At 39.9% G+C, this 26,279-nt stretch overlaps 1 protein-coding gene across 1 annotated transcript in view; it reads left to right on the top strand.

Moving 5' to 3' along the window:
- Window positions 1–26,279, top strand: part of ncanb (neurocan b) — a 130,256-nt gene that overhangs the window by 25,607 nt on the left and 78,370 nt on the right. Inside the window, exons 3-6 of the mRNA XM_067398657.1 lie at window positions 20,275–20,667; window positions 23,109–23,283; window positions 24,513–24,640; window positions 25,743–26,036. Coding sequence (XP_067254758.1) covers window positions 20,275–20,667; window positions 23,109–23,283; window positions 24,513–24,640; window positions 25,743–26,036 — 990 coding nt within the window. The remainder of the gene's footprint in view (window positions 1–20,274; window positions 20,668–23,108; window positions 23,284–24,512; window positions 24,641–25,742; window positions 26,037–26,279) is intronic.

Raw genomic sequence — 26,279 nt, 5'->3', positions numbered from 1 at the left:
AGAAATCGCAGTACACATACGTGTTTGTCATTGCATTAGCTGTTCTTATGTAAACCATTTAAGGAAGTCCAGTAGTTAACATTCGCAGCCAAATTAACATCACAGAAGGCTGTCTGTCTTTTTTTCAAGGGAAGGTCATGGAAAGAAAGTAGCAGACTTTTTTATTAGTATTGGGTATATTTTGGGTGTTTTAAGGTCTGTTCAGACCAAGACTGATAACTATAATGATAACTATAGGTATGGTAATGATAACTGGAAATGAACTTCTCAACTCCTCTCGTCACTTATGAGCATTTCCCGGTATCCCCTGAAACGTCACTATCTCTGCTCTTCAAATATGTTGTTACACGTTGTATAGAACCAATCAAAAAGCTTAGAAATGTAAACACACTGACATAAACGCTGATTTTTATCAATGGGAAGCCCCATCCTCCTGTCAGACTAGCGCACGCTGGTATCTCCGTTATGAATTTGTTAAGGGGCTCGCACACTGGACGCGAAGCTCAGCGCCGCGCAGCACCGTGCCACGTCTTAAAATTCTAACGCATTGTTTTCTATGAGTGTACACACACCGGCGGCGACATTCGCCGCCTGTCCGCGGCGCCCAGAATACAATAGAAAACAATGCGTTCGAATTTTAAGACGTGGCGTGGCGTGGCGTGGCGCTGCGCGGCGCTGAGCTTCGCGTTGGGTGTGCGAGCCTCTTTTTTCACTGTTATTGTCAACTAGCCTACACAAAGATATGATTGCATAGGCTAGCATTATTTGTTCTCTCTTTGCTTGTCTCTCTGCCTCTCTCACTTTCTCTCTCTCTCTCTCACACGCACACACACACACACACACACACACACACACACACACACACACACACACACACACACACACACACACACACACACACACCCTCTCTCTCAAGCAAAAATGTAGCACCTCTGTTCAGTCTTTCTGATTTTAGTAAATCTTTGTAAAAGTGCCTTATAAAATATTAATTCAAATAAATACTTTTAAATAATTTGAGCTTCAGCCTGGTTTAATAGCATATATATATATATATATATATATATATATATATATATATATATATATATATATATATATATATATATATATATAAAAATGTCTTTGGTCAAACTTTGGTCAAATTAAGCTGTAAAATAAATAGTTTATCCCTTTAAATGCAATGGATTTTGAAAGATATCAACAAAAAAACGGGCAAATAACTAAGTGATTTTCTCAGGTTTTCAATTGGAAAAAGAGGGCAGACAACCATAATTCAAATGGGTATATCTTTAAAACCATTCAAGATATGACTTTGACTAGGATATCATTTTAAAGCTTATTGTCTCATCTTTCCATTGATTCAAAATCTCAATTTTGAAATTTGGGTCACTGTGACTCAGTTTGCTGGATCAGGTCATATTTATTCATTTTCTTTAAAGTATCCTTGAAAAGGGGGGTTTGATTTGTCAAAGAGTGGTGGCTTTTTCTGGACCTCAGCAATTAACTTCAATGTAATCTGCCATTTTAAATGCGCAAGCCCTTAAATTAGAACGGATTCTGATTGGCTGTCAGTGTTTTATCATTAAACAGCTGGAAATAAAATCGTTCTGAAAGTGATCCCAAAGAAATCCTTTCTCTATATCGTTATCGTTATAGCTGTGGTGTGGACTCTTTTGTATTCTTTTATATATTATTTTTTTAGAACTATATCTTTTTCGTTATCGTTATCGTTCTTGATGTGAATGGGTCTTTAATGACTTTTTTGCAGTTTAATTTTTATTATTCCTGTTAGTCACCATTATTATCACTTAAAATGTATGCATTCATTCATTCCTTTTAGTAATAATAATTATTATTATTATTATCATCATAACACACTGAGAAAACACACAGAGAAAACAAAATTATCATTGTGTCAGCCGTTGATTTTACCTGAATTAATATAATAATTTATATAATAATAATAATATAATAATTATTATTATATTAAATAAATAATATAATATTTAAAATTTAAAATCAAATTAAAATTAAATTAAAATGTAAATTTAATTAAATAATAAATTATTATTATTATTTTGTTTCATTATTATTATTATACACAACAGTATATGCAGAAAACAAAAATCTGTCATTTTTAAGATGAAGGTTGTGTGAAGAAAGTAGGTGGCTTTTTTACTTGATAGAATCAGGCTCATTTTGGCCTTTTAATGCCATTTTATTACCTTTTTTTTTAAGAAATCTGACTGTATTATGTTTTACTGTTATTAATTGCAGTGTTCCTTTCGGTCGGCTTGGTAATAAAAGGCCCATTATTTCAAAAAATCCTTCAAATATCACTGTCGAAAGGAATGAATGAAAAAAACTACAGAAGGCATGATCGTCAGCATAACCCCAGCCCACAATCGATCAGTCATTTCGTGGCTGCTGGGTAATTGAAGACAATAAGGCCACTGTCAGCAAGCAGCCAATTACATTAGCCTGCAGAGAAAGAAAGGGAGAAGGACAAAAACGTCCATGTAGAAGATGCGTACGAGCGCTGTTGCTTTGTGTTCCCTGTTCTGGGTTGATAAAGGCTTCTGACAGCACTTAATGCATTTCAGGTGTTCAAAGAGGACGGCAAATACTCAAAATACATCAATGAGGGGAAAAGCAGTGGCGAGTGGTCGCTTTTTTATCCTTTTGTATTTTTTTAAACTCTTGCTTGTTCTTTCCCCCTGTAACCCTCAATATTTTTTTCTTTTTGGCTCGACCTTAGACGGACGAGGAAAGATTAAAAACAACGGCAGAATTTCAAACAAAAGGACAATCTCCAGGGGGTTATGCTTGTAAAAACATTTCTATCTAAATGCAGATTTGGTATATTTCGCCATGCTTCTTACATTCATTATTTACCCATGTGGGACCAAAGCAATTTTTTATTTCTTGACTGTGAGGTGTAATTTGTTTTTTAAGGAGGTATCTGCATTTGATTTCTGGTTATTTAATGTGGCAAATTAGATCACGCTTGCACACAAAACATTACAGAAGAAACAATTTTTCACACGGTTGGCACAACTGCATCTGGAGAGCAGCCTAATTTACTACATATCTGTTTAAATGCATCTGAGAAACATGCATAAATGCAATTATAAGTGTTTGCATGTGGGCATTGAGGGTTTGGGGAGACAAAAAGCCACGCTCTTCAGTCTCACTGAATTCAGGCAACAGGAAGGTAATTCAGTGCCTTTCCCTTATCGTGAGCATGACTTCCCTGGAGATGGAGGACAGAAAGGAAGGAAAGCATGGGCTTTGAGACAAGATATGGCGGAAGGACTAGAGAGGAGGAGTCACATACAAACAAATTCTAATTCATAATTTAGTGATTTTAGTTGTCCTGCTGCTTTCAACCCAGCAAACAGTTTTTTGAAAATGCTGTTGATAATGTTATTAGTCAGCAATTTATTGTGTAATATATATATAATACATATTATATATTCTTTGGAAACTGGTAATATATATATATATATATATATATTACCAGTTTCCAAAGAATATATAATATGTCAAAATAATGTGTTAATTTCGATTAATTAATCTGAGAAAAAATAACGCGTAAAAAAAAATAACGCAGATTAATCCACTCTGTATTAACCTTTGAACCTGGAGCCGTTCTAGCCACCATTCGACTGTAAAATGAAGGAGGGAGACGACTGCTGCGCTGACGGACAGAACGAGCAGAGCTCCTCCCTCGTGCGCGCAAGCTCTCTTTGTCTTCAAAGTAAGGACCGTCTTTGCTCTCTCTTTACCTCACACATAATAATCTAAATCAACTGACACAATGCTAAAAGTTCGTAAGACCGAATCCATGTTTCACGAGGCGCATTCGGAAAATGTTATCCTGAATAACCGCTGGGTGTGAATAGTGCTCAAAAGAATGTCACCTTATCCTCTCTGACAGGCGCCCTGCATGTGCAACTGACATAAACCACACTTTCAGTAAACAAAAAGAAAATCCTATCCAGTGGTGAAGTGTTTTTTGTGTTGACAAATCTTTTGCAATGTCCTAATAACAGTCGCGATTCGCACGCAACGCGTCAACGTCCGCTAATGTCCAATTCGTGACCTAATGACTCATTTGAACAGAGTCATTTTAGTGAATCATGACAACAACTGATCTGTCCACACGGTTTATAATGAATCATTTACTCAAACAACTGAAATGAGAACATAAGTGTGCTTACCCCATTTAGCAAGAGTGGTTAGTAAAATTATACTTAATAATCCACAATATTTTCAGGTTATTTAAATGACAATGTGTAATAAATTAGGCCTACCTATAAAATCAGTTAGTTTAGACTGGAGTGAGGTGAAACCAGAATAAAGCAAGTTGATTATATATATATATATATATATATATATATATATATATATACAGTGAGGAAAATAAGTATTTGAACACCCTGCTATTTTGCAAGTTCTCCCACTTAGAAATCATGGAGGGGTCTGAAATTGTCATCGTAGGTGCATGTCCACTGTGAGAGACATAATCTAAAGAAAAAAATCCAGAAATCACAATGTATGATTTTTTAACTATTTATTTGTATGATACAGCTGCAAATAAGTATTTGAACACCTGAGAAAATCAATGTTAATATTTGGTACAGTAGCCTTTGTTTGCAATTACAGAGGTCAAACGTTTCCTGTAGTTTTTCACCAGGTTTGCACACACTGCAGGAGGGATTTTGGCCCACTCCTCCACACAGATCTTCTCTAGATCAGTCAGATTTCTGGCTTGTCGCTGAGAAACACGGAGTTTGAGCTCCCTCCAAAGATTCTCTATTGGGTTTAGGTCTGGAGACTGGCTAGGCCATGCCAGAACCTTGATATGCTTCTTACAGAGCCACTCCTTGGTTATCCTGGCTGTGTGCTTCGGGTCATTGTCATGTTGGAAGACCCAGCCTCGACCCATCTTCAATGCTCTAACTGAGGGAAGGAGGTTGTTCCCCAAAATCTCGCAATACATGGCCCCGGTCATCCTCTCCTTAATACAGTGCAGTCGCCCTGTCCCATGTGCAGAAAAACACCCCCAAAACATGATGCTACCACCCCCATGCTTCACAGTAGGGATGGTGTTCTTGGGATGGTACTCATCATTCTTGTTCCTCCAAACACGTTTAGTGGAATTATGACCAAAAAGTTCTATTTTGGTCTCATCTGACCACATGACTTTCTCCCATGACTCCTCTGGATCATCCAAATGGTCATTGGCAAACTTAAGACGGACCTGGACATGTGCTGGTTTAAGCAGGGGAACCTTCCGTGCCATGCATGATTTCAAACCATGACGTCTTAGTGTATTACCAACAGTAACCTTGGAAACGGTGGTCCCAGCTCTTTTCAGGTCATTGACCAGCTCCTCCCGTGTAGTTCTGGGCTGATTTCTCACCTTTCTTAGGATCATTGAGACCCCACGAGGTGAGATCTTACGTGGAGCCCCAGTCCGAGGGAGATTGACAGTCATGTTTAGCTTCTTCCATTTTCTAATGATTGCTCCAACAGTGGACCTTTTTTCACCAAGCTGCTTGGCAATTTCCCCGTAGCCCTTTCCAGCCTTGTGGAGGTGTACAATTTTGTCTCTAGTGTCTTTGGACAGCTCTTTGGTCTTGGCCATGTTAGTAGTTGGATTCTTACTGATTGTATGGGGTGGACAGGTGTCTTTATGCAGCTAACGACCTCAAACAGGTGCATCTAATTTAGGATAATAAATGGAGTGGAGGTGGACATTTTAAAGGCAGACTAACAGGTCTTTGAGGGTCAGAATTCTAGCTGATAGACAGGTGTTCAAATACTTATTTGCAGCTGTATCATACAAATAGATAGTTAAAAAATCATACATTGTGATTTCTGGATTTTTTTTTTTAGATTATGTCTCTCACAGTGGACATGCACCTACGATGACAATTTCAGACCCCTCCATGATTTCTAAGTGGGAGAACTTGCAAAATAGCAGGGTGTTCAAATACTTATTTTCCTCACTGTATATATATATATATATATCAGAGGTCGCGTTAGACTTTTGCACTGTCCGTCATTTTGACAGACAGGATAGTAAAAATTCCTTCATATTCAATTATTACCCGTCATTTTATTTTTTATATTTTCATGATAATTAGACGTTTAATGGTTTCTTTTGTCGTCCAACTTTTCAATTTTATTCAGGAGCTTACAGGATAAGCAAATATATATTCATTTATATTATGAAAAGAAAGTTGAACAAAGACTGTGTGTCACTTTTCAGTTTTCATCTTGAACAGTTGTCGCGGATCGTGAGTGAACGCGATCATCCCTTCCTGTTTACTACTTTACAGAATTAAATAAACATGAATGAACATCAGAAAATATGTTGAAAGATACAGTAGCTTACCGAAATCTGTATCACGTCTTAATCAGTTCAATCAGTGTTGGAAACAATGTCACGTAAAATTTTACCTCAGAAAAAGCATTCGTTGACCGTAAACTTGATAGTCAGCAAAACAAAATGAACTGGATTAGAAACTTAATTATGTAAGTATAAGTATTATAACTTTATTATTATAAAATTGACTTAAATTGGGTGCTCACCTGTGTGTAATCAAACGCATCGTTTTCATTTTATTCTGGAGACTGAACTCGCGATCTGCCACCACACTGAAGAGCACTCACCACCATCTGGACAGGGGTGGGAATTACAGTTACAAATTACATCAGCCTCGGTGTAATCTGTCAAAATGACGTACAGCCTTCAGAGTTTTCCGTTACTGCAAAAAAAATTTCTGGTTAACGTGACCTCTGATATATATATATGTGTGTGTGTGTGTGTACATATATATATATATATATATATATATATATATATATATATATATATATATACACATATACACACACACACTTCTCAAAAAAATTAAAGGAACACTTTGAAAACATATCTCAATGGGGAAAATATCATGCTGGATTTTTATACTGATATGGACTGGGTAATGTGTTAGGAATGAAAGGATGCCACATATTTTGATGGAAATTAAAATTATCAACCTACAGAGTACTGAATTCAAAGACACCCTGAAAATCAAAGTGAAAAAATGATGCAGCAGGCTAGTCCATTTCGCAGAAATTTCATTGCAGCAACTCAAAATGGTACTTGGTAGTTTATATGGCCTCCATGTGCATGTATGCATGCCTGACAACGTCGGGGCACGCTCCTAATGAGATGACGGATGATGTCCTGGGGTATTTCCTCCCAGATCTGGACCAGGTCATCACTGAGCTCCTGGAAAGTCTGAGGTGCAATCTGGCGGCGTCGGATGGACCGAAACAAAATGTTCTGCCCTCACTGTTAGACTCAGACACAGCTATGCAGATAGATAAACTCCTCGACAATTGACAGGTGTTATGTCCTTTTATTGACGTATCCTTCAATTACAGACAGAGTGAAACTACAAAAGAAAATGAATAAACAGCATGTAGACTGTATTCTAATGTATGTTCACATGTATCTATGCAAAGTCTGGCTAACATTCATCAAAACTAAAACTATCAAATTTAATCTTGTTTAACATAAATGTTCATGAATATAGTCTTCAAGACTCATATTAAACATAAAATACTCACAAGCAATGCTTTCTGTAAGACAACAAAGAAGGATGAATGTAGATCACATCAGAAGTGGATTCTGCTGTCAGCATACTTCAACATGTGCTGCATTTCTCACTCTCATGCTAGTAAAGGTTAAACATAACACTCTTAACAAATACATCGCCTCCAACTGGAGGGAGAGGAAACTACTCCAGTAAACTACTCCAGCACACTCCCCGCCTGACGTCCATAGGATGTCACCCTTAATTCTTAGGACCGTTGGCTACATTCATTGGAGTTCCGTAGCAGGAGTACAGTCTCCGTAACTGGTCTCAAGAAAGTTTTGCACGTACCCCCAGAAGCAACTTTTATCTCTACCTTCCTGACTTTTTCATCTCGACTGGGGAAGGTATTGACCACAACTCCCATGGGCCATTGACATCTTTTGGCTTGGTTGTCTTTTAGAAGTACAAGATCTCCTACTTGTAGATTTGGCCTTTTCATCTGCCATTTTCTTCGATCTTGCAATGTTGGCAAGTATTGAGTTCTCCAGCGGTGCCAAAAGACATTAGAGAGATGCTGCACCCGTCTCCACTGGCGTCCGTACAAGTCTGACTCACCAAAGCTTCCAGGGGGGATAGGTGGAGAACCAGTCTTCTGGGTTAGAAGTGTAGCAGGTGTAAGAATGAAGGGACAGTCGGGATCAGATGAGACAGGAATGAGAGGTCGAGAGTTTACAATAGCTTTTACTTCTGCAAGAAGGGTAACGAGAACTTCATGGGTCAACAAGTTAACTGAGTTGGTAGTCAACATTGAGTCGAGAAAAACGCTTCACAATCCCAATCATGCGCTCCCAACTTCCTCCCATGTGAGGAGCATGAGGTGGGTTAAAGACCCATGTGCATTCATTCTTGCCCAAGAAATCTTGTATCTCCGGGTTATCACACTGGTTTGAGGTTATACCAAGCTCCTTGCATGCACCCAGGAAGTTGGTTCCGCAATCAGACCGGAGTTGTTATACTGGTCCACGAATGGAAATGAACCGCCGTAAGGCGTAGATGAAACTGGATGACTCCATTGACTTGATTACCTCGATATGGATGGCCCTGGTACCCAGGCAGGTAAAAATGACGGCCCAGCGCTTACTATTGGCAAGACCTCCACGTGTTCGACGAGAACTGATAGTCCAGGGTCCAAATACATCGACACCAACGTAAGTAAATGGTGGGCAGACAATTACACGATCAATTGGTAGGTCAGACATCTTTTGGGTTTCTGTGTTCCATCTTAGTTTGCGACATTTGACGCAGTGGTGGATAATGGAGCTGACGCGATGTTTTCCGCCAACAATCCATAATCCGGCCGTTCTTACAGCGCCCTCTGTGAAATGGCGTCCCTGATGCTGTACTTGTTGGTGATAATGCTGTACCAGTAGTGTACTCACGTGGTGCTTTCCTGGGATGATGAAAGGATGTGCTTCATCATTTTGCATGTCGGCTTGTGAAAGACGACCTCCAACCCTAAGGCAGTTAGCGTCATCTTTATATGGCGATAGGTTTCTGAGAGGATTTTGCTTTGGTATCTCTTTCTGGGCTTCGATGCATGCAAAAACTTCAGGATAAGTCTTGTGTTGAAGACAGCTCAGAATAATGTTTTTTGCTTTCCCATAGTCCTCTGGGGTGATACTTTTGCAAATATGCCAACCTTGACACTTGCTTCCATAAGCATTTCCCTTGTAGCATCTGGTGATATGAACGAGTCTTGCTATTGCTCTAAGCAGTGATGTCCAAGTTGAGAAGGACTCAAAGCGACTTGGATCTAGGAAAGAGTCTGTGAGATGAGTAGCAAAGGCCGTCACCGTAGGGCGAACCTCAGGGTCAGAGTCTGGACTGAGTAACTCAAAACAGCACTTGGTTTGTTTTGTGTGCGCTCGTAGCAGGAAATCTGGTCCTTTGAGCCACATGCTGGACATCAAAGTGTTTGCTGGAATGGACCTGGAAGCTATATCGGCTGGGTTTAAATCTGTCTGCACGTAATTCCATTGTTCTGGGCTGGATGATTTTCTAATCCTTTGAACTCGGTTACACACGTAGACATAGAATCTTCTGGATTCATTTTGTATGTATCCAAGTACTACCTTGCTGTCTGTGAAGAACCTTGTACAATGGAATGGAACATCGATCTCCTCTGAAATCAAGTCTGCAATCTCGATGGCAAGAACAGCTGCACACAGTTCCAGCCTCGGGATAGTTATCTCTTGTTGTGGGGCAAGTTTAGCTTTGCCAAACACAAATCCAAGTTCACTCTTGCCTTCTGTATCTGTGACCTTTACTTAAGCTACGGCAGAAATAGCTTTGGTGGACGCGTCGCAGAATATACAGAGCTCCCATTTAGCTGCACCACAGAAGGATATGGATGTGTACATTCTTGGTATTCGCACTTGTTCAAGATGGTTCAAGGATTCCTTCCATGTACTCCATTCTTCTTGCATTCTTTCTGGAAGTGGGTCGTCCCATTCACCTGCATCCATTGAAAGCTCTCTCAAAAGGGCCCTGCCTTTGATGCTGATTGGAGCTGCGAAACCTAGAGGGTCATACAAACTGTTAATGATGTGTAGGGCTTCTCAGCGGCAGACACTTGGAAGGTGAACTCATCTGCTGCAATGTCCCAGCTTATTCCAAGACTCCTTTGCATTGGTAGACTGTCTGCTCCCAGATCGAGATCTTTCAGACCCTTTGCAAGATCCTCCTTGGAGAATGCCTTCATTGCTGTGATGTCATTAGAGGCGATCTTATGCAACCTCAAGTTAGATGAGGCTAATGTTTCTTGAGCCTTTTGAATGACAGAGATAGCCTCGGCACTTGATGGCAGGGAGACAAGCCCGTCATCAACATAAAAATGACGTCCCACAAAATATTTTGTAGTATTGTCTCTTTTCTCTTGATCTTCTGATGCCCTCCTAAGTCCATAGGTTGCCACTGCAGGCGATGGGCTGTTGCCGAAGACATGTACTGTCATTCGGTACTCCACAATTGGTTGTTCCATGTCGTTGTTCTGGTGCCAGAGAAAACGCAAAAAGTTCCGATGGTCCTCCCTGACCTCAAAGCAATGGAACATTTGCTTAATATCAGCTGTTACAGCTACCTTCTCTTCACGGAGCCGTATGAGCACTCCCAGCAGGCTGTTGTTGAGATTCGGACCGGTAAGAAGGACGTCATTGAGGGACACTCCTTCGAATCGTGCGCTAGAGTCGAAGACAACCCTTATTTGGTCTGGCTTGCGGGGGTGATACACTCCGAAAAAGGGAAGGTAACAACACTCTTCTTTTCCAGTAAGGGGTGGCGCTATTTCTGCATGACCGTTATCAAAAAGGGTTTGCATGAATTCCTGGAAGTGACTTTTCATATGAGGACGTTTGTTCAGCATATGACGAACTGAAGCTAGGCGCTGGATGGCTTGCTGCTTGTTATTGGAAAGGCGTGGCCTAGGTGAACGAAAGGGCAGTGGAGCAACCCTACTATTTGTATTGTCCTGATAGACTTCCTTATTCATTATCTGCAGGAAGGCCACTTCTTCTTGAGAGTAGCCAGGTCTCTCATCCAAACTTGTTTGTTGGAACACGGTTTCTCCGATGGACGTGTACTTGGTATAGTTTGGGAGACTGACCTTGTTGTGGCTTTGTGGGATGATGCGTTCCTTTACTTGGATGAAGTTCTTGCATGGAAGGAAGTGACTCGGGCGGCCATTGTCCAAAATGTTCGTCTTGAAAACGCTTGCCTGTACGGGTTTGTGAGCTCCACCCAAGCAAATGTTTCCAATAATCACCCATCCCAGAGCTAGCTTCTGAGCAAAGGGTGCATTTGGAGGTCCATTGCGTTGGTCAAGAACTTTGTGTGCTTGAATAACATCCCTACCAATGAGAAGCAGGATCTTGGCATCAGGATCAACATCTGGAATGTCGGAGGCAATGTCTTGGAGGTGAGAATGATTACGAGCAGCTTCAGGTCTAGGAATCTCATTGCGATTGTCCGGCAGCATGTTACATTCGATAAGTGTTTGGAGCTTTAGGCGTGACTTGCTATCCACAGATTCGACGATGAAGTTGTAAGGTCTCCTCACCGTAGCTTCCTCAAGGCCAGCACAGGTTTTCAGCTTGTACGGGAAGCAGCCTTTGGTAATGCCAAACGTATCGAAGATTGAAGATCTTTTTTTTTGCCTGATGATTAGTGGATGCGCAACATCGGAAACATATCAGATTCCTCTTCAAATAGGCCTTACGCTCCTCCAAAGGCATTTCTCTGAAAGCTCTGCATTTTTTAAGTGCGTGAGGTTTCTTGTGGATTGGGCATTCTTTATTTGGGTCGTGAATGTTTGTTCCTGCAGTTGGATTTGACTCGGTGCTGACCACTTCGGTCCGGATGACTGAGATTGCTTCCCTTTTACTCTGCTTGTCTTGAAACCTCATCTTAGTGGATACAAGATACAACGGGTTGCACTGAATGCTTAAAGCTTGGGTCGTTGAGCATTTTTGATTCCCTGCTAATGAAGGCGACAAATGCTGAGAATGGTGGAAACGATACAGAATGCTCCTCCTTGTATTTAGACCCATACGTCATCCACCTTTCTTGTAAACCGAAGGGTAACTTCTCCACAACAGGATGAATGCCCCTTGCAGTGTCGAGGTACAGTAGGCCTGTAATATAAGCCCTCATCCTTTGCAGCCTCTATCTCTAGGAGAAGATCCTGAAGTTCTCTCAAGAGGTATGGGTCTTTGTTCGAGATTCTCTGAAAACGCTCAACTCTGTCGAGTAGCGCCTTTTCCAGGGCTTCAGGGGATCCGTAGCACTCGTCCAGTCTTTCCCATACTTTGCCCAATCCTTCAGAGGGTCTGTTAATATACACTGCTCTCAGACGTTTTGCATATTGAACGGACTCTGTTCCTAGCCATTTGATCAACAAGTCAAACTCTTCGCTAGCAGACAGGTTCAAATCATCAATAGCATTGTTAAATGAAGATTTCCATCCCCAATAGTCGCCTGGCTTGTCACTGAACTTTCTGAGGCCGCCGGTGAGCAAATCACGTCGTGCTAGGAACCTGGCTATATCAGTCATATTGCCAACTTGTGGAGTGTATCCCGTACTTTGATGTGTTGGTAATGGTCCAAATGAAAGTTTCCGCACAGGAATGCTTTGGGAAAGTTGGGAAGCATCTTTACGTTTGTCTTCACTTGGGGGTAGATGGACGTACTCTGTGTCCGTACACTGGCCTGGTTCTTGTTTTGGTGGCTCGTATGGGACAGTTGTTGCCAGAGTATCATTGTGCTCTATATTGCTAAGTGGACTAATCTGCCTTTAGGATTATTTGGCGTTTTACATAGTCGCGAGTACGTTCTGTGGAATCTACCTTCGCGGACCCCAATGCAGATTCTTCTTCTAGATCAGTGGCCGCTTTCTCGAAGACGTACGCCTCAGCTTGTGCGGCTTCTGCATCACACTGCTGTTGTAGTGCTTGTAGTGTGGCATCCAGGCGCACCTCTTCTACCTTAAGCTCCGCTTTCTTAACTTTCATTTCAATTTCCATTTTTGCAAATTCTGCTCTTGTACGAGCTGCTTCAGCTTTAGCTCGAGCATTGAGAGCGGCTATACTTGCAGATGATTTAACTGAACCTTTAGAGCTCTTGGAGTGATGTGATTTCTTGGAGCAGACGGACTTCTTGGAGCAGACTGACGCTGCGCTTTTTCTCCCCTCTTCAGACATTGTTGAATAAGCTGAAGCTGATGTAACATCCACTTGTTGTTGCGTAGATAGATGCTTTTTCACTGTTCTGCCCTCACTGTTAGACTCAGACACAGCTATGCAGATAGATAAACTCCTCGACAATTGACAGGTGTTATGTCCTTTTATTGACGTATCCTTCAATTACCGACAGAGTGAAACTACAAAAGAAAATGAATAAACAGCATGTAGACTGTATTCTAATGTATGTTCACATGTATCTATGCAAAGTCGGGCTAACATTCATCAAAACTAAAACTATCAAATTTAATCTTGTTTAACATAAATGTTCATGAATATTGTCTTCAAGACTCATATTTAACATAAAATACTCACAAGCAATGCTTTCTGTAAGACAACAAAGAAGGATGAATGTAGATCACATCAGAAGTGGATTCTGCTGTCAGCATACTTCAACATGTGCTGCATTTCTCACTCTCATGCTAGTAAAGGTTAAACATAACACTCTTAACCCTTTGACGCGTACGATCACACCGGTGTGATCAGTCTTGGCTGGCCCCAGGAGCGTACGATCACACCGGTGTGATTAGAACGTTCAGTGCATTACGTGATCAACTGCCAAATTCAAATGTGCGTGCGCGCTTTAACTGGCGCTAGACACATGCAGCGCTTTTCATATATCACATATATGCAGTGTTTTCAACCAAATAATGTTCATTTCAGGTTTCAGACATTTAAATGCACATGAGTACTAACAAAACAATATATTTAGAGTTTGTAAAATACACAATGATGTCTATAGAAGCGGAAATAACCCTTTCCATTATAACTTGACAACACGTTTAATTCATATCAGATACACATTGTGAAAGTAACTTAAAAGCTTACTCTATTCTTCCCCAGTTCACCGGCACACTTACTTTCATGTATTTCGGGAGAAGTGGATAAATTCACGGGTTGTAAATCCAACAGATCCGATTCTCTGCGCGGTGCAAACTAACATGGCGGCGCCCGTCGCTCATATGGCTCAACTAACGCGATCGTTATAAAGGTGTTTAAACAGCAAAACACATCCACTTGCACATATTTGGCAATCGGAATATTAGATATTTCATGCTATAGTTAACAAATTTGTGAATATTTTGAATAAAAAAGGAAAAATTAAATGAAAGCAGATCATCATTCATACAGTGCTGCGGTGTGCCACATAACAAGCAATGACGCGTCACCATGGAAACCATAAAGTGATACGTTCCAAATAACGGTCGCCTTAAAAAACTCACGCTGGGGGGTCAGCCAGAATATTTGAAACTTACGTGCGAAAGGGTTAACAAATACATCGCCTCCAACTGGAGGGAGAGGAAACTACTCCAGTAAACTACTCCAGCACACAAAATCTCCCAGAGGTGATCTATTGGATTTAGGTCAAGCGAGCATGGGGGCCATTCAATGGTATCAATTCCTTCATCCTTCAGAAACTGCCTGCATACTCTCGCCACATGAAGTCGGGCATTGTCGTGCACCAGGAGGAACCCAGGACCCACTGCACCAGTGTAGGGTCTGACAATGGGTCCAAGGATTTCATCCTGCTACCTAATGGCAATCAGGGTGCCATTGTCTAGCCTGTAGAGGTCTGTGCATCCCTCCAAAATATGCATCCCCAGCAATCACTGACCCACCACCAAACCGGTCATGCTGAACGATGTTACAGGCAGCATAATGTTCTCCACGGCTTCTCCAGACCCTTTCACGTCTATCACATGTGCTCAGGGTGAACCTGCTCTCATCTGTGAAAAGCACAGGGTGCCAGTGGCAGACCTGCTAATTCTGGTGTTCAGTGGCAAATGCCAATTGAGCTCCACAGTGCCGGGCAGTGAGCACAGGGCCTGCCAGAGGATGTCGGGCCCTCAGGCCACCCTCATGAAGTCTGTTTCTGATTGTTTTTTCAGAGACATTCATACCAATGGCCTGCTGGAGGTCATTTTGTAGGGCTCTGGCAGTGCTCATCCTGTTCCTCCTTGCACAAAGGAGCAGATACCGGTCCGGCTTAAGGACCTTCTATGACCCTGTCCAGCTATCCTAGAGTAAACTGCCTGTCTTCTGGAATCTTCTCCATGCTTTTGAGACTGTGCTGGGAGACACAGCAAACCTTCTGGCAATGGCACGTTTTGATGTGCCATCCTGGAGAAGTTGGACTGCCTGTGCAGCCTCTGTAGGGTCCGGGTATTGCCTCATGCTACCAGTAGTGACACTGACCCTAGCCAAATGCAAAACTAGTGAAAAACAATCAGAAAAGAGGAGTAGGGAAACAAATGTCAGTGGCCTCCACCTGTAAAACCATTCCTGTTTTGGGAGTCGTCTGATTGTTTCCCATGTAGTGCACGTGTTGTTAATTTCATTAATACCAAAGCAGCTGAAACTGATTAACAACCCCCTCTGCTACTTAACTGACCAGATCAATATCCCAGGTGTTTTACTGACTTGATGCTATTCTCTGATTAAAAAGTGTTCCTTTAATTTTTTTTTGAGCTGTATATATACAGTGGGTACGGAAAGTATTCAGACCCCCTTAAATTTTTCACTCTTAATTATATTGCAGCCATTTGCTAAAATCATTTAAGTTCATTTTTTTCCTCATTAATGTACACACAGCACCCCATATTGACTAAAAAACACAGAATGTTTGACATTTTTTTGCAGATTTATTAAAAAAGAAAAACTGAAATATTACATGGTCCTAAGTATTCAGACCCTTTGCTCTGTATTTAGTAGAAGCACCCTTTTGATCTAATACAGCCATGAGTCTTTTTGGGAAACATGCAACAAGTTTTTCACACCTGGATTTGGGATCCTCTGCCATTCCTCCTTGTAGATCCTCTCAATTTCTGTCAGGTTGGATGGTAAACGTTGGTGGACAGCCATTTTTAGGTCTCTCCAGAGATGCTCAATTGGGTTTAAGTCAGGGCTCTGGCTGGGCCATTCAAGAACAGTCACGGAGTTGTTGTGAAGCCACTCCTTCGTCATTTTAGCTGTGTGCTTAGGGTCATTGTCTTGTTGGAAGGTAAACCTTTGGCCCAGTCTGAGGTCCTGGGCACTCTGGAGAAGGTTTTCGTCCAGGATATCCCTGTTCTTGGCCGCATTCATCTTTCCCTCGATTGCAACCAGTCGTCCTGTCCCTGCAACTGAAAAACACCCCCACAGCATGATCTTGCCACCACTATGCTTCACTGTTGGGACTGTATTGGACAGGTGATGAGCAGTGCCTGTTTTTCTCCACACAAACCACTTAGAATTAAGGCCAAAAAGTTCTATATTGGTCTCATCAGACCAGATAATCTTATTTCTCACCATCTTGGCAAACTCCATGTGGGCTTTCATGTGTCTTGCACTGAGGAGAGGTTTCCGTCGGGCCACTCTGCCATAAAGGCCCGACTGGTGGAGGGCTGCAGTGATGGTTGACTTTCTACAACTTTCTCCCATTTCCCGACTGCATCTCTGGAGCTCAGCCACAGTGATCTTTGGGTTCTTCTTTACCTCTCTCACCAAGGCTTTTCTCCCCCGATAGCTCAGTTTGGCCAGATGGCCAGCTCTAGGAAGGGTTCTGGTCATCCCAAACGTCTTCCATTTAAGGATTATGGAGGCCTCTGTGCTCTTAGGAACCTTAAGTGCAGCAGAAATTTTTTTTGTAACCTTGGCCAGATCTGTACCTTGCCACAATTCTGTCTCTGAGCTCTTCAGGCAGTTCCTTTGACTTCATGATTCTCATTTGCTCTGACATGCACTGTGAGCTGTAAGGTCTTATATAGACAGGTGTGTGGCTTTCCTAATCAAGGCCAACCAGTATAATTAAACACAGCTGGACTCAAATGAAGGTGTAGAACCATCTCAAGGATGATCAGAAGAAATGGACAGCACCTGAGTTAAATATATGAATGTCACAGCATAGGGTCTGAATACTTAGGAGGACCATGTGATATTTCAGTTTTTCTTTTTTAATAAATCTGCAAAAATGTCAACAATTCTGTGTTTTTCTGACAATATGGGCTGCTGTATGTACATTAATAAGGAAAAAAAATTAACTTAAATGATTTTAGCAAATGGCTGCAATATAACAAAGAGTGAAACATTTAAGGGGGTTTGAATACTTTCCGTACCCACTGAATATGTAAATATATATATTATGAGAGAGAGAGAGAGAGAGAGAGAGAGAGAGAGAGTGAGAGCAGATTTACATTTGTATTTGTTTGCAACTCCACTTTCATTCTCAATAAATAGTGTACAACCTTTCGTTGACCACCACTACTGATTCGGGACCATCAACAGAGCACACTCAAATCTAACCTTTCCTCTCGGCTAACCGATTTGCTTCGTAAAATGTTTGTGAAGATATGAGCCTTGATTCAACAAGAAAATTGCTGGTCCATTTACCCCTCGCATTGATGTTGTCAAGCCCTCACTCTCTAGCGTTTTCACCTATGTACAGTCCATTTCTGTGGGGACAGAGTATAAGTGCCGTTCCCGGCTGCAGTTAGATGAGTGGGCTGCCATCATTTCTACCAAGATAGTTGCTATTACTCCCTGCAAATGACTGTTGCCCGTTAGAGAGGACATTATCCTTCAAGTTTTAGCTAAATGTCATCATAGATGAATTTATGCCATCATATTTACTGTAAATATACACTGCAACAGCATGGTTAGGAAATGATGATGCTGTTTACTTTCAAATTAGCTGTGTTTGTAAAATATGTAGGCCATATATACATTATATAAACAGTTTTTAAAAGCTGTTTGACCAAGAATGATTAATTCTGGAATCTGGCATTGCTAGATTTGATTCTAAACATCTGCTAGAAAAAACAAAACAAAACATAACATGTTTGCTATTTGAATGTTTGCAGTTTAGCGACACCCCTGGGTAGTTGCAATCAATTCCAGTGTACTCAGCAAATGTGTTGATTTTATTTTAACCGTGCGTTGGTGCCAGATACTCTTTAATTGGTAATGACAAATGGGGACATAATTAATTTATAGCATTAACAAGATGACCCGTTGAATATATTTTGGGAGCCATGGCTGAATGTATATTTGGTCCAATGCATGTATATAAGATTAGTATTGACCAAGTTCAGAGGTTGTCATATATGGATCAACTTACTTTGTTGTGTATTTTCAACAGTTTCAATATGAAAAATAACTTTTATATTGATTAATTGGCAATTTCTTCACTTAAAGTGAGATTTTAAAAAAGCTGAACAACAGTTAATGATGAAAGAATTTGCAAATGCAGATTCAGAATTCAGTCAGTGAACACTTCAGACATTCTCCATGGTTACGAATCAAAAAGCCTCTGATTGGACATTATATTTATACTCTCAACAGAACGTGTGTATGGTTATAATGGTCAACGCTGCAAACTGCACTTAAAAATAAATTCGATGTAACGTGAGCAGATTTACTGTAAATGTAATGCCTCAGTCAACACTTTTCATTCATTTCACATTTCATTTTATTCGTGACAGGCATAATAGATCTAGCTTAATTGTGTGGGGTCATTTTTTGCCCCCTTTTCTTGAAATTCAAATCCAAAACCTTGTTAATTTCCGACCCTAACTCCTTTTGGCATTCATACCACTTATAAAAAAAATATTTGGAATAAATGAAAAAGCCCTGTAGAGTCAGGATAGAGCCACCCCCTGCACTCAGCTTCCCAATCTCTCTACGTAATTATGGTGGGGAGTTGTTGGGCTGGGAGAGATGAAATTTCCCTGTGCTGTTAGAAGACTCCATTCTTTACATTTAAATCAAATCAAATAACGGCAGGGCAAGGCCAGACATGAGGTGCTGGGCAAAAGCCCACTCTAATGAAAATAAATCAATGAATTTTTGCGCTCTCGCTCAGAATAGTCGGCACCCTCTCTTCCTCCGCTGTACCTCATGTCATTCATTCTATCTGTCTTGCAGCAATTATATTCTCACCTCCGCATATGCAAGTGAGAAGGATGACTGGGTGCCGCATTGCTTTGTGATAACCTATAACGCAAGTATACATAAAAGGAATTGCGTTTTACTTGGGGATGAGAAAGAACCTCTATAGTGTGCTGTGCTTGGCGTTTTCCGTCTATGCATCAACCCCCTTTTTCCTCATGCCTCCTATTGATTTTTATTTTATTTATTTTTTTCACCTCTGAGGCAAAAAGGATTATTACTAGTGAAATAACTCCATTTGCCTGTGTGGATTTACTGCTGCCAGGGTTTGCTGAATTTATAAGTCATACTGTAAATAAGGAGAGTATAAATAATGAATTGTTTACTATTGTATAATGTATTAATATTGATTTTAGTTAAATAACTTTATATGTCTCCCTTGAACAGCACAAATCTGTATTTTGCCTACTTTTATTAAAAGTAATACTTTGGGGTCGGTAAGATTTTTTAATATTTTTGAAAGTGTCTAAATGTTTACCAAGGCTTCATTTATTTGATGTACAATACTTTAAAGCAGTAGTATTCTGAAATATTATTACCATTTACCTTTTTCTCTTTTAATATATTTTTAAAAAATATTTTAATACGGATCAGCGTTCTAATATGCTAATTTGCTGCTCAAGAAACAATTCCTATTATTATCAGTGTTGAAAACAGTTGTGCTATTTTTCTGGAAACCGTTATACATTTTTTCATCCAAACACAGCCATGTTGATTGCTTTTTTTAAAAAAGATATAGAAGGAGCCTATTTATTAGTAAGTTTTTAATATTTTTTTACACATTATATTTTGCTATATTTTGAAATATTACATGATTATTTATTGTTTATTTCCTTTTGATTCCAGTTTTGAACTGCAGACTCATGAATTTTATTGTGCCTATTGAGAAATTATTGATTAAAATGCTTAAATATGTCTTAAATATGATCAGTTTTGTTGTTTTTCTCTTTTCTCAGGCATGGTGAGCTGTGACACTATGGTGAACATGCGTAAAGTGACTCACCAGAGGGTCCAGGAGCCTCTGTCGGGTACGGCCCTCCTGCCATGTGTCTTCACCCTACGCCCGAGTCCTTCTCACGAACCGCCCCGCATAAAATGGACCAAACTGTGGGGTCAACGTGGCGCGGACGGCCTACAAAAGCAGCAATCGATTCTGGTGGCTAAAGACAATATAATCAAGGTGAAGAAAGCCTTCCAGGGTCGCGTCACCTTGCCGGGTTACACGGAGAACCGCTACAATGCCAGCTTGGTTCTGACAGGCCTGCGATCCAGCGACTCGGGAATGTACCGCTGTGAGGTCGTGGTCGGCATTAATGACGAACAAGATACAGTGCCTCTTCAGGTCACAGGTAATGTAGCGCTCCACAGAATGCTAATCCACGCAGCTGTGATTACAGTAATTAGATTCACAGTTGACTTCTTTCTTTTTAACGCTTGTATTTTGTGCAAAACTTGTCTCGCAATTAACTTCCCTTTTTCAGTGGTTTTGCAGGCCTCTGAGTTAAACGCTCTTGCTGAATGACTTGAAATATTATTTAATCTGAAAAACTGTCATAATTACAGTCCTGGATTGGTTTTTCTGCACATCTGGTGACTTTTTCCATCAGATCAGATCAAGGAGGCATGGATCTAACAGCTGCTGCATTTTCTGCATGCTCAGATTTCTGCCAAAACCTTGATGAAGTTAGTTAGACTTCATGTCAATATGCACTGCAATGTTTGCGTTCACACGAGGCTGTGGAGCTGAAATGTGCATGGGGTGAATTCATCAATTCAGCATTTTTACGCGCATTTCAGAGCAAAATCCTGCATCTTGTTCACTAAGCAAACTGGTTTAACCAGGTGCTAAATGCACTGCAGTAATGACACTCCAGTTAAAAGGTTAGTTCACCAAAAAATTAAAAGTAATGCAAAAATAAAACAAAAATATTAAAAATAAAAAGATCTAATAATCATAGTAAAGAGAAAAAAACACATTTTAGAATATGTAAATAAGCCAATGTAATGAGAACAATAATATTCATTATAAAAATTATATAGTAAGAAGATTAAAAAATAAATAAATGACATGACATTGTAAATAAAATTTAATAAAATGTAATAAAAAAAAATCTAAATCTTTTTAAGGAGTAAAAATAAAAATAAAAAATAGTGATAATTAGGATACAGCAGATTGAAGGTCTAAATTGCAGAGTCAATGCAGCTTCAGAGCACTCTAAACAATCCCAGCCGAGGAATAAGGGTCTTATCTAGTGAAATGATCTGTCATTTAGTATATAGTATATTGATTTTTTATTTTTTTTTAGAAAATGACAGATCGTTTCACTAGATGAGACGCTTATTCCTCGACTGGGATCGTGTAGAGCCCTTTGAAGCTGCATTGAAAATGCAATTTGGATCTTCAACCTGTTGTACCCCACTGAAGTCCACTTTATGGAGAAAAATCCCAAAATGTTTCTTTTCAACTGAAGAAAGAAAGACATTAACATCTTGGATGGCATGGGGGTAAATTATCAGGAAATTTTAATTCTGATGTGTACTAAACCTTTAAAAATGCATTACGAGATTCCAGTGCATTATTGATACTATACAAGCAGATACTCTTTTTGTCGTTTCAAAACTGAAACCTCCTCCTCAGTGAGTTTGAATGGTTATTTAGCTCAGGCTCACCAATTAAATCATTGAATCAAAATCCCCATTACTGTTGCAAGCTTAATGGAAATCGCAATAACTGTGTTACGTCCTCAGAAAATATTCTCGATTTTATTTTTTATTCTGTAATCATGTGAAACAATTTAAATGCACAAAGGTGCAGTCTAATTAATTGAATAATTTTGTATTAATTAAATGAAGGCTGCATTATTTAACACAATAAATGAGTGAATCTTTGCTAACCTACAGAAATATTCTGTGATATTTTACAAACATTCAAAAAACAGTTTAGCTAACTGGTCATATATCTGACCTTCTTCAGATTATGTCTTCGGGAAATGAGATGTGGAAGTTCTGACCCCTTTTTTTAATAAGATGCAGCGTCCCTCAGTGGACGAGAGTCCCACATATCTCATCCCCAGATGTTTGTTGTAGACAGTGAATATGTTTAAAAGCTCAGAGCCTGTCCTGAACTCCAGCGGGAAGCAGAAAAAAAAGAGAAGCGGACGAAAAAAGGAAGGAAGGAAATAAAAAACGAAAGAGACGTCTTTCTCCCATGCCCCTTTGAAGTGGGGCGTCATGTGTAGCTGGCACGGTTGGGTAAGAAACGGGTTGTATTGCTCAGGAGACTAAAATCTTTCCCCTCAAGACGTCGTCTGAAGTGTTCTGCCATAAATTGGCCCACCTAGCTTTGAGGATTTTCCTTTGTCCCTTTCATGTTTGTTCGTTCTTGTGGGATGGCAGCTGACAGTGGAGGTTATAGACGTGGAGTTTGGAGTAGAGGACGAAAAGGACTCCAAACCAATGTGATATGGGAATAGCAGATGGACAGTTCAAAAGCAATCCCAGGAATCTCATTTCTTTTTACAGCAGACTGGAAGCCCGTCCTCTAACTGGTCAAAGAACTGGTGCTGGGATCTCATTTCTCACTTCTTTTGTACTGTGTTCCTGTCTGTTGTCATTCTCAAAGGATTGAGGAATGCCGGAAAAGTAGGATTGAAAGTGAAATTCAGGAAATTTCAGGAAGCCATTTAGTAAATCTTAAGAGACCTGCATTAAGTTAAACCTATAATTGCTTTTCATTGGGGAAAGTTATAGTTCCCATCATGCACTTCACTCTCTGTTTTCTCCCACACAGGAGTGGTTTTCCACTACCGCGCACCCCACGACCGCTACGCGTTGTCCTTCTCAGATGCCAAACGAGTTTGTCTGGAGAACTCTGCTAACATCGCCACGCCGGCACAACTGCAGGCCACTTTTGATGACGGATACGACAACTGTGATGCCGGTTGGCTGTCGGACCAGACTGTGAGGTCAGAACAAGATTAGTCAGTTTTTTGGGAACCAGAATCGAAAACATGCATGTATTTTTAATATTTAAGACATCTTTGAACGTGGTTGTGTAATTCTGTTCCAATCTGCAAGATTAACTTATTTTTATTTTTAATTATTTAATTATTTTTAACATTTTCTTTATGTATTTGTATTTGTAATATTTTATCAAATTAATTTTTTATTTTATTTTTTTCAACATGACAATTTTATTGAATATTTTTATATGTTATTTCATTTTATTTTTAACCTGAAGTCCAGTATTTTATTTATTATGGTTGCAACATGAACAATGAAAAAAAAAATAATACAGGTTACAAAGGTTACAGGTCTATAAAATAAATAGTATACAAGGTATGTGATAAAAGATAGATTTACTTTACTTTTAAGTCCATCAATTTTGCTGACCAGATTCAGAAACTTGCATATATTTGGCAGTAAAGAGGTCTTTGAACATGTTTACATAATTCTGTTCCCCAGTGAATCTCTTAATCTTCCTTTTAATGTCACATCTGAAACTATCACTTTGTAGATCTGAACATATTAGACAAAAATATTAGCTGCCTTGCAGATAAATTGGTCCCTCTGGCATGAAACAGAATAAAGCAGCTTTCTTCCGAAGAAATCCTGGCCTCAAAGCGATTTAATAATCAGCCGTTCTAATTAATCGTAATATCTATTATGTATTGACTGTATTACAGTCCCATTTCTTCAGGCTTGCCACTTCTCCATGGTTGAACGTCAGGCGGCTATTGATTTCAGCATTCATATCTACTGCATATTGTCAGCTCGTAATTGAGCCGCGAAGCCCGGCCCTCACTGAATAAAAGCGTGTGTGAGCTTTTCCCTCCCTGCCTGGAAGAACTCTAATTGGGCCATCTCCAGAGAAGCTTGGCTACACATCAGTGAAGACGCAAACGCGCAATTAGCGCAAGCGTATGGAGACATCAGAGATCTCTAGACTGGGATGGAAAATATGTGGGCTGTTTTAATGGTTTTATATAACTGACTTCAATATTTGGGCTGAGCAAGAACCCCCATTGCTATTTCTCTTCGGAAACCCTGGAGTGCTGTGTATAATCTCTTAATCAGACTTTAGCCGGCACCCCTGTGCCTTCCAAATCGATGCGCTTTCGAGTAATTGCACAGTTTATCTTACTCATTCCTTCCCTTGGAAATAATTCCTGGTTTATTTTGGCTCCATACCCAGGTATCCCATCCAGTCCCCTCGACCTGGCTGCTACGGTGACAGGGAGGACTCACCTGGCGTAAGGAACTACGGCAGCCGAACCCCTGATGAGATGTTTGATGTGTACTGCTTTGCCAACAGTCTGCAAGGTATCACAGATGCCTTCAGTTACAACTCAGTCATCCAAAAACTGTGTCTTTAAATGTCCTCATGAGCCTCAGACGTCGTAGATGCATGTACCTGCTTGTGTCTCAACTCCCAGGACATCTAAGTAGGTCACCATCCTTTCAGCTCAGCCCAATGGTTTATGCCACAATGGGTACAGTATAACATGTTCTCTTTTTAAAGTGCACATCCATGTGTTTCAGGCAGGAATGACAGTCCTGCCTCCTGCTATGAAGTATTATTCCAAACTGTCTTTAAAGTTTAATGCCTGGCATACTTTTTTTATTGACAAAGCATAAAAAAATAATATAAAATTATATAAATAATAATATATTATTTTATTGTTTGTTTGCTTGTTTATTCATCCATTCATCCATCCATCCATCCATCCATCCATCCATCCATCCATCCATCCATCCATCCATCCATCAGAAGAACAGAATAATTATGTTTGGTCTTTGTTTATTATTTGTTTATAACTTCCAGCTTTTATTTCATTTTATTTATTTATTTTATTGCATTTTATTTTATTTATTTATTTGTACTTTTCAATACAATACAATACAATACAAATATCCAGTTTAGAATAAGGAAGAGAAATAAGAAAATACAATTTTAATAATACACAAGTACGAAATATGCAAGAATAGAAGTGGTACAAGTGTAGAAGATAAATTATATACAAAGTACATAATATAAAGTTTTAAAGAGATTTTGGGCAAAAGCATCTTACTGCTTAAATTTTCCCCCCAGTTCTGTTAGTGTTTTAAAGTAATAACTTTGCTATTTTGAAAATAATTAAATGCCACTTTCCCTTACAAGCACTTCAGTATTAAACGTCACACTAGATAATAATATAATAAGTGAACAATGCGTATAAGTCTTTCCTAAATCTTGCAATCACCCATTTCAATGCTCAGATTCTGTGAAGAATTTTATATATATATATATATATAATATATATACAACCAAATTTAGTTTATGAATAAGCTTTATCTATAGTTTACATGTTGCAAACAGCAGCAGTCTTATGGGGAATAAGCACTTATACATAGTATGTGCTCTCCGTCTTTCCTGTCTCTCCAGGTGAAGTATTCCACATCAGTGTACCGGAGAAGTTGAGCCTGGCATCTGCCTCCACTCACTGCCACATTCTGGGAGCTCAACTGGCCACAGTAGGGCAACTTTACCTGGCCTGGCAGGGCGGTCTAGACCGCTGCGACCCCGGCTGGCTGGCCGATGGCAGCGTGCGTTACCCAATCAACCTGCCCCGGCGTAACTGCGGAGGGGATGAACCAGGAGTACGGACCGTTTACCACAACCCCAACCGCACTGGCTTCCCAGACACTACCGATCTCTTTGATGCCTACTGCTATCAAGGTTTGTTGATCTAGTGGCCTTTCTCTGTTTCTGTACAGGCATGTATTCATACAAACGTCTTTTTCTTTTTTCGTTTTTTTGACCTCAGTGATGAGTTGAAGAAGCTTTCTTTTCCCACTTTAAAAGTTTCATAAAGAATTCTCTTACATCTGGTATATATAATTTTGGTAGCTTATTTCAGAATAATTTATACCCCGTAACATCAAGAGTTTCACAAGCATCTGAAAAAAGAATAATATGAGG

Source organism: Chanodichthys erythropterus, chromosome 10 (genome assembly GCF_024489055.1).
Source record: "Chanodichthys erythropterus isolate Z2021 chromosome 10, ASM2448905v1, whole genome shotgun sequence".
Lineage (NCBI taxonomy): Eukaryota > Metazoa > Chordata > Actinopteri > Cypriniformes > Xenocyprididae > Chanodichthys > Chanodichthys erythropterus.
This window is presented reverse-complemented; position numbering and strand designations above follow the sequence as displayed.